The sequence below is a fragment of the Aplysia californica genome, unplaced genomic scaffold (genome assembly GCF_000002075.1).
Source record: "Aplysia californica isolate F4 #8 unplaced genomic scaffold, AplCal3.0 scaffold00133, whole genome shotgun sequence".
In the NCBI taxonomy this organism is placed as follows: domain Eukaryota; kingdom Metazoa; phylum Mollusca; class Gastropoda; order Aplysiida; family Aplysiidae; genus Aplysia; species Aplysia californica.
In genome coordinates, this window is record NW_004797403.1 from 902,269 (window position 1) to 911,808 (window position 9,540).

At 38.4% G+C, this 9,540-nt stretch overlaps 1 protein-coding gene across 1 annotated transcript in view; it reads left to right on the forward strand.

The window, feature by feature from the left end:
- Positions 1–3,600, forward strand: part of LOC101855636 (short transient receptor potential channel 6) — a gene marked incomplete in the record, with an annotated part of 41,789 nt that extends 38,189 nt beyond the window's left edge. Inside the window, 1 exon segment of the mRNA XM_013081498.2 lies at positions 1,089–3,600. Within this exon segment, the coding sequence (XP_012936952.2) occupies positions 1,089–1,343 (255 nt within the window).
- Positions 3,601–9,540: the final 5,940 nt, after the last annotated feature.

The window sequence follows — 9,540 nt, forward strand, 5'->3', positions numbered from 1 at the left end:
AGAGAGAGAGAGAGAGAGAGAGAGAGAAAGAGAACGATCAGTGGGTAGGGGTTTGGGGCAGGAGAGGGGAATGCCAGTGATTTATTTATATTTGTCTCTTGCACGGATACCCACATTATTTTAAGCAGAATGTTAACTGTGATATGAACAATTAAAGTCTGATATTAGAGACTACGCAACAATTTCAGTACGGTACCATTAGCACTGATATGATATAAAGAAAAGTGTCTATTCCGAACAAATTGTATTTATATACACTCTGTGTTTGTATTCCAGTGTTGTTTGCCCCCCCCCTCTCTCTCTCTCTCTCTCTCTCTCTCTCTCTCTCTCTCTCTCTCCCTCTCTCTCTCAAGCCTTTGAATAACTCCACATACGTCTTCAGGTTGGTGGGCGCTCTGATGTGGTTTGCTCCTTCTTTTCTATCAACCTGATCTCTCCTCCTTTTTTGTGTGTTTCTTACTTTCTTGTAACACCTCTAATGTTAGGCACTTGTATTAAGACCTTATTGTGTTGAAAGCGCTGTAAAACTCTTGCTATAACATAAGTCAGCAGTAACCTGTTGGGGACTGGAACCAGGGTTGTCAAGAAATATACCTACTGAGCTGTCTGTAGACTCTGGATATGGTGGGTGGCTAGCGGGTTCATTGGTGCAGTTTGTTCCTCCTTCTTTTATTTGTATGTTACACCTCTAATCCTTGGTACGTATGGTCGCTTTTAAGCACAGGGACGGCTATCTCGAAAAAAAAACCCACGTTGTTTTGAGGAAATCGAAGGTAAAGTTTTTCTTTAAAAGACAATGAAAGTTTTCTCTATAACCAAACAAATATACACACCAATGAAACCAAACTTCTCCTATAGGTAGGCCAGTGCCCACTTTTGATGTAGGTCAAGATTTCTGGAACCCCCCGAAATCTGGGTTAGCCCGCTTGTCTTTAAAAGCGACCAATAATGACCCGATGGTGTTTTCAAGTGCCGTGAAACTCTTATTAAAATAAATAAGTAAACAAAACAGACTTAAGGTGTATGGCGTTGAGTGTATGCAAATATTCACACTATAAAAATAACGGCCTTTGCATCTAAATCTTCAGACCCTAAGAGAAGACGTCAACCCGAAAGCGGCGGCAGAGAACCAGGAAAAACGACAGGGCAAGATCTTCGAGAAGAAGTCGGAAAGCCAAAGCAAGTTCAAGGCCGACCTTCCCGGGTCATCGGTTATCAAGGAAGAGCCGTGTGCCGAGTCCAGCCCTGCCGAGGACCAGGGCAATCCTGAGGACAATGAAGCTCCTGAAACCCCTGAGGAAGCTGAAGCCTCAGAGACCCCCACGGCTCCGGCGGAGTCATAAGTTCGAGGTCAAGGCCATGTGAAGCCTGGGGAAAAGAAGGCGTGATCTAGGGCATTGTCTGTGTGTGCAATCGAGTCGTCATCATTAATGTGCTTCTGAATTCGAAGACTACAGTTGAAAAATGTACTTGGTCACGCTGTGGGCGTGTTCTTAAGCAGGTTAGTCTGCGACAAGTGCTTTTTTTGGACTGCTCTACTGGCAGCTTCGAGTGTATGGAAAATTCTTTGATGAATGAGGATTACGTGAATGAGGAGGAGGAGGAGGAGGATGAGGATGTTTTGGACTGCTTGACATGCGGCTTTGGGTGTATAAAAAAATCTTTGATGGAGGAGGACAATGGTGGGGAGGAGGAAGAGGAGGAAGAGGAGGATGATGAAGAGGGAAGAGAAGAAGAATGAGAATAGCAACAAACAAAATTATCAACAAAAATTCGAAACACGATCATCACAATCGTACAATCAGAACGTGCGTATAGAATAAGTACAGATCAAAATTTGCACATAAATAAAAGACTCACTACTTCTCCTGATAACATAACAAGTTGCCGAGAAAAATATATATTCTTTTGAGTATGAAGGTAGAGAATTCTAGATGTACTTAGTTTTAAATGGCACATTGCACTGTTATCGCACAAGGAGAAAACCATGACATACACACTTTTTAGTATAGAACTTGCTCCATCTATTTTTCTGTTTACACCAGATAATGTTATTTGAGGTCATATTATTATACAATGTACGATTTTATAAATGTGTGAATGATTGAAAACTGCCTTTGATCGAACTCACGTGTTTTCTGTTAACATTTTTTATGTTTTGTTCTAATGCATCTTATTATTTTGTTTTCTAAAACCTAACCCAAAATAAGTGTGTCAATCTCTGTAATTCGTATAAATGAACAAATTCAGTTAATATCAAATTATTAATGCACTATTTCAGCCCTTCACTCACAAATTGGCTTCATAATTCAAGAAAATTGCATCAGTGGACATTAAGAGTGGGCATACAATTCTTGAGCAAATGTCAGAAAATTTGAAACATTTCGTTAAAAAGGAAGGGTTAGTCAACCCACATTTATTGTCATCACGAGCCTAACCATGTGTCTCTTATAGACTTCTCTAAATAGTTTTATCTTCATCCCACTTGAAACTTTTGAGTACTTATAATGGAGATGTGTAGCCCACTTTCTATCACGAAATACATCGATTTAACCCAAAGTTACTCGTGTTATCGTAGCTTTGATGTTTGTTCTATGGTTATGAAGCCAGCATTTGTACAGCTGGCATGCCCCATTTGGGAAGCTCGTTATTCCAGTAAGCTATTGACATGCGCCTTGCATTGGTAATATAATAACTTATCATAGTGATTCGTAAAAGAGGAATATACCATAGAATTACACTATATAGATAGCCTACATTTTCACAAGTGTGGGCGGGCAGCCATTACAACAACCCAAGAAGCATCTCTGGGTTAGATGTTTGTGTTCTGTATTCAAATTTCCAGACTATTGTGTTCAAGCTGGCGCTCCACTGGTTCGAGGCTGGATCTCTATTGGATGGAGGCTGGATCTCTATTGGATGGAGGCTGGATCTCTATTGGATGGAGGCTGGATCTTCCTTCTTTTTGTAAACCACTCCACCATGTGTTTGTGACTTCAGTGACAGACACAGCAGATTGTGATATGAACTTTGAGGAGTGCTTGATGTTCGTTGGTTGTGGGACGCCAACAAAATGGATTGGTAGAAATATCCTGTGATAATGAACGGGGAGTCATGGCTCCGACAAACTGTGACGTCAGACCAATAAAGCAAGGATGGTCCACGGAAGGATACACACGACAGGAGCCTGCTTTTCAGATTCCTGATGAAATGGGATTCGTGTCCAGAAGTACGCTCATGATGTGATTGCACTTGTTCAACGTTCCTCTATTTTTCAAAAAATGTTATTTGCTCTGTCTTGTCAACATCACTGTTCTATGAATTATTTGATTGATCCCCCCCTACTACAAAGTATTTGATTGTTTGTTCACCATGGCCTTGGTATAAAGGATTTCATTGGGACGTTTACGAACCTCTTTCTATGAAGTGTTTCATCAATGGTCTATTTACAATCGTATTTCATTGGAGTATGTAATTCGTTTTGATTTCGAAATGCCTCTAAATGTAAGCACACATTTTTCTTTGGCGTCATATTAGATACAGTGGTTTGGCTTTTGTTGAAAGTTTGTTAATGCTTTCTTCTTTATGCTCACTGTTTATTTTGCTCTTCATTGTAATATTGCTTAATGGGGGGGGGGGGGGGGTTCGTTTTGGTTTCACTGTTTTTTGTACTTACATAAAATTGTTGTATCCATAAATAAGTTGTTTTTAAATTCGCAAAAGAAATTGTTTCTTTTAGGGCGATAAACTCCTGTTTTATTCATTTGTTCTTTCGTTCCTTTTTTCTTTATCTATTTAAAACATGTAATGAGCAGAGGAGAGAAAGGTCGGAAGAGGGAGGGGACATTGGGCGTGAGGATTTTTTGAGAGAGCTAATTGCTGTGTATCTTTGTTGTCGGTTATTTTCAAGATTAATCAAAACAATCTGAAGTATTTGTTTCCTATCGGTGTTTTGCTTTGTTTTGCTTTTTTCTTTGCTACATAATCATGCCACTGCTCTATGGACTCAGACGTTTTTTGGGTTTTTTTTATTTTGTTGTTGTTTATTTTAGAGTAACTTGTAGTCTTTTGTAATTCTATTACTGTCGTCTGTTTTATAAAACGCATATACAAAAGTGCGGATCCGTGCTTTCGTTTTGTGCACCAATTAATGTTTCAGTATTTTGCCTGCATCTGCTGGAACTAAGCCACATCGCATCTTAAGATCTGGAGCGTGCGAAAAAACCAAGACAGTTGTTTCCTTATAGTAATATTCATTATATTATTATTCTTGAATTTTAAGCTACTGACATAATATTTGTGAGGAATCGTGGTGAAATCAGGCGCTCATCAAAATAATGAAAAAGAAGAAAACAGCATTTTTCTTCCCATTTGGCAATTTTCATGGAATTTTTTATTTTTTGGCACAACCCTTTATGTCCATGTTAAAACACATTGCTGTGTGGCCTTTACTGGAAAGCGTTGAATAAAGTCATAAAATACATACATTTACAGTTTCCATTGACTCTTACACGTTGAAAGTCGCCAAACTTTGGCGGCCATTTCCTCTCAAATTTTATTTCTGAAACCAAGTGACTCAACCCGCTTCAATTCGAAAAATCTCGACTTCTATTGAAAATAGAATCTAGATGGATAATATCTTTTCATTGAAAGCAAGACAAATGAACAAGATTTAAGATGATACCAATAACTCTGTATGCCCAAAAATTGGCGAGAGCCTGATTCCACCGCGTTGGGACACATTTTTGTTAGGCTTGTCTTGAGAGTTATTTCTCATGTCATTTGTGCACTTTTTAAAAAGGTCAGTCTACCACAAACATAGATATTACGTTTTTGTGTTTTTATTAAATCACTCTTGTTTAGAATGTTTTAATGCAGCTAAATGTTATAAGAAGTTTTATGATATGTGAAAGACCCCAGTATTTTCAGTTTTTCTCTCTATGTCCCCAAAAGTTTGCTTGTTTTTCGGGCTTGCTGTCTTTGTCTCCTTTTTCACATTCTTTGCGCTCGTTGTTCCGTCTGTAGAAACTGTTTTTGGTATACGAGGTAACATATTAATATTTTTAACACGGGTTTGCAATCGCAGACTTCAGAACAATGATAGTGTCACAGCACAGTACAAACAGGCGCTCCTATCGTTGGGCTAAAAGAGTTACTGGTATAATCTTAAAGCGTGCTCTTTAATTTGCCTTGTTTTTGATGAAAACATATTCTTCTGCCTTGAATAGAAGTCGAGATATTTACGACGAGTGGCGGGTCACCGGGTGTCAGAGGTAACATTTGCGAGAAAATGATTGCCAAAGTTTGGTGACTTCTAAAGCTGTAGTGTCCTTGGAAATTGTAAATTTACATTTTTTAATGCCTTTTAGCAACCTTATTTAGTAAAAATACTACGCGGAAATATGTTTTTCAATAGACCTAGATCTAAAAGGTGCTGTACGAAAAAATTGACAAAAATTGCTCAACGGGCGGAATATTATTTTGACGAGCGCCTGATTTCATCACGATGCCTCATAGCTAGTTTTTTAGCATGCGTTAAATGTCTACGCCGCAGCAAAATGATGTTCCTTAAAAACTGATATACTTTGCCTATTCTACGTTCTTTCATTCACCTAAGCATACATTATTCATTCATAGTTCGCTACCCTAAAAGTACTAAATTCTATCTGCTCAGTTCCAAGTTTCGAGCAATTTGACGTTAAAAATTTTCAAACGTATCAAACATTTTCCAACATCATTCTTTGAATATCTTTATAACGACTCCAAATAATCTGACAATTTTGATAGAGCAGATAGAAAATTTAGTTTTTGACCCTGTAATCTTAGTACATGTAACTCAAAACGACCAAAAATGTTAAATAGCGGTTTGTTATTGTAAGGTAACGATTTGTTCATGGTGGATACTGTGGCATTTATGTTTAAATTCCCATCAAATTTTATCTTGTAAATATCACAAAAGCATTTCTATATGGGCATTATCCACGTACAGTAAAGTGTATCAATGTTGCATACCGTATAAAAAAAATAATGTAATAATATCATTATGCACCATGGCTCTGCATGGAAAGAGGAAAAGAAACCACAAGTCGGACAGGGATTCAGATATTTTGTTATACAGTAGTTGCATACCGAGCGCTGCAAGCAGTAAAGCTTTAGGTGCTTAAATGAAGTGATTGAAAGAGGAAACGGAAACGCAGAATCGTGAGGCGGCACCCCCCCCCCCCCAAATCCATCACCTATATTGTACTCTGTTGCTCTGTTTTGTTACACACACACACACACACGCGCGCGCGCACACACACATGCATACATACACACATATACAAATACACATACACAGTACATAGACAGACAGATACACGCGCGCACACACACACACACACACACACACACACACACACACACACACACACACACACACACACACACACACACACACACACACACACAAACACGGGTATACACGTATTCATAAATACACAATACGTAAAGACAGTGTTTAGATTTGGCATATACGTAAGTTATTCATCTATCCATGTTTTCCCTCTAGTCTCTATCATCTCTTCAATGATAAGTAGCCACCTGAAGTGTTCTTTCTGGTCTAAGTCGATGGAGCACAAGGATGACCTATTACATTTTGTTCATGATCCGCCTACAGTAAATGTTATCCAACTAATGTGCCTCTATATAAAGACTACACTACCTGTATTTCTTTCTGTTATAACTCCGTTGAGCACTGAACTATGACGTCATTTCGAGCGCGATGAATTTTTTTTAAAAACAATGGATGCAACTGGAATACGCTATGCTGTTATGTTACCTGAGCATATAACGTGTGTGTGTGTGTGGAGGGGGGGGGGGGTATCTTATTTCAGACAGATTAGACAAAAGTTTATGAGTGTGTGTGTGTGTGTGTGTGTGTGTGTGTGTGTGTGTGTGTGTGTGTGTATGTGTGTGAGTGTGTCAGAGAGAGAGAAAGAGAGAGAAAGAGAGAGAGAGGAGGGAGGGAACGGGTATGGGCTACTTGTAAAAAGAAGGGGGTGGTGTGCACATGTACTTTGATGTCTATTTTTTTTCTCTCCCTTTCACCCAATCTCACACTTAACCCCTCCTTCCCCTGTCCTACTGTCTGTCTGTCTGTCTGTCTGTCTGTCTGTCTGTCTGTCTGTCTCTCTCTCTCTCTCTCTCTCTCTCTCTCTCTCTCTCTCTCTCTCTCTCCCATCCCTTTTCTTGCATATTTTACGCCATGAGCGTTCATCCTCGTTAGTTTCGTGACTTATACGTATAATTATTGTTTCGTAAATACTCACGTGACATCAGTTTACTACAAGTCTTTCCTGTGCATATGTATGGCTCGGTAGGGGCTTCTAATTAAAAAAAAGACACCAAAATGTCAGTCTCTACTTGGTTTTCTTCATTGTTTCGCAGAAGGAACTGACGACACTTTTATGGTTGTCCGTCGTATTATTTGAATGCAATACATGTTTCTGTAGTCCGCTCGTACAATCTCAAAAACGTGTCTTTTACATTGAAATGTACTATCGACTGTATCTTTTCTGTCGCTAACACTTCGCTCGTTTTTGCAAATACATGTAATACTATTTATTTCATGTTTGTGTGTATTGAGCTTTCAAATTTTGAGCAATTTTGATCAAACGAGTTCACTTCTCTTATGTGAAAAGAAAAATGATCTCAAGATTTCGGTACGGTTTAAGGCCTTCAGCTTCACTCCTGGATATCCAATCAGTTTTCGGTCAAAAACGAAAAGTGAATTATTCTTGATTCTCCTATGGCATTCTGGGGCCAACTCTCAACACAAGCGAATCGAGAAACTTCTGCTCACCTATTTTGTTCTTCTTTTACTCTTTGTGCCGTTCTTGCGACAATGGTAACATTTGCATGCACAGTTTATTGATTATTTATTGCTATTTTGTCCCGAACGCATGCATGTACAAATTTTCTCTATATAATTAATGTATGCTTTGTAAATCAGTATATTTCATATATTTTTATACTTTTGAAAACTTCAGCAAACGTCTGGTTTCTCTGGCCGAAAGCTGAAAGATGGAAGGCTTTTGCAGTTTTGGTTTTTTACATTACCGGGTCTTGTTACAGACCTGGGAATTCAGGATGAAGTCCTTTTTAGCTTAACTCTAGGTTATATATGGTGAGAATTTAATCGTTTTGTACAACACGTCAGGTAATTAGTAACTGTACTGTAACAAGATGGCCCACCCCTCTCTTTGGTGTTCCTAAAAAGGACATCCTTAAAAATGTAAAGTTTCCATAATTTATAATATTATTTTTCGGGGACTGATGTATCTTGTATAAGCTTTTAAAAAATGGGATCGAAAATTGCTTTTAAATACTTCTCTTTTATAAACGAAACAAAACTAATGGTTTTCTCTAGCCCGAAGGAGACTTTGAATGCTTTGTGCTTAGATTTTCCAGTAGGTATGTGTTAGAGAGAGAACCATAATCAATGTATTATGTTATTCTAGGTTACTCAAAAAGTTGTCACGTGATTGTATAAGAGGGCACTGGCGGCCATACAGACAAAAGTAAGGGAAATGATTTAGTACTGTTCTGGTAACTGGTTCTGCTTGATCATGATCAACTGTGGACTATTGCAACCAAACAAAAACGTCTGGTTCCCCTTTTGTCAATATTAATACCATAAGTTACTAAACTTTCCTCCACAAAATCAGTTTAATTCACATGTCTATGAGTGTCGTTTCCAGTTGTGAAATAATGTACCGAAAGCCTTTCCAAATAACATAATGTACTTTTGCACGGATGTCTTTCAATATCTGCGCATTATTTTGTCACGAATGGTTGTGTTTTCTTTCACGTTCATTCCCTTTTTGTTTCTTTGTTTGTTTGTTTGTTTCTTTGTGTGTTTGTGTGTCTGTCTGTTTCAACTCTTTGACTCTTTGCTCATGTCGATCAATACACCTTGCTCAGAATATTATTACTTGGCATTTGTTGAACTTAAGACTTGATTCGGATAACACAAGAGAAACAAGTTTGAATCTGACGAGCACGGAACATTTTGCACGTGACAGTCAATGTTTATGAAAAGCTTTGCGTGACTGTAAAAGAATCATTGTGTCCGTGAGTACTTGGTAGAGAGACAGTGAAGAAATATGGCCTAGAATCTCTGTCAGTACTTGGTCATAATTCCGTGAGTGAACAAAAACGTTTTAACGTCACTACTGTTGTTGATATATTATTATTATTATGGATGCATTCTCAAGCCTGTGGTCGTGATCTGGTTTTTGTAACCCAATCATCCCATTGATTGTGATTTATTTGAATCGATGCCTTTTGCACTGGCTCTTACTTGCCCATATTGTGTTGACTACACCGAGGAACGATAGGCCTCTATCTGTTAAAGAAGAACATGCGCACCCTAGCGACGAACTGCAGGTATCTTAGCAAACGCTTGAAATGCGCAGTATCTATTCGGAGACGTCTTCGATGGATATAGACAAATCAAAATGCTGTGTGCCTCTAGACCAAGTTAAAAATAATCGGGGG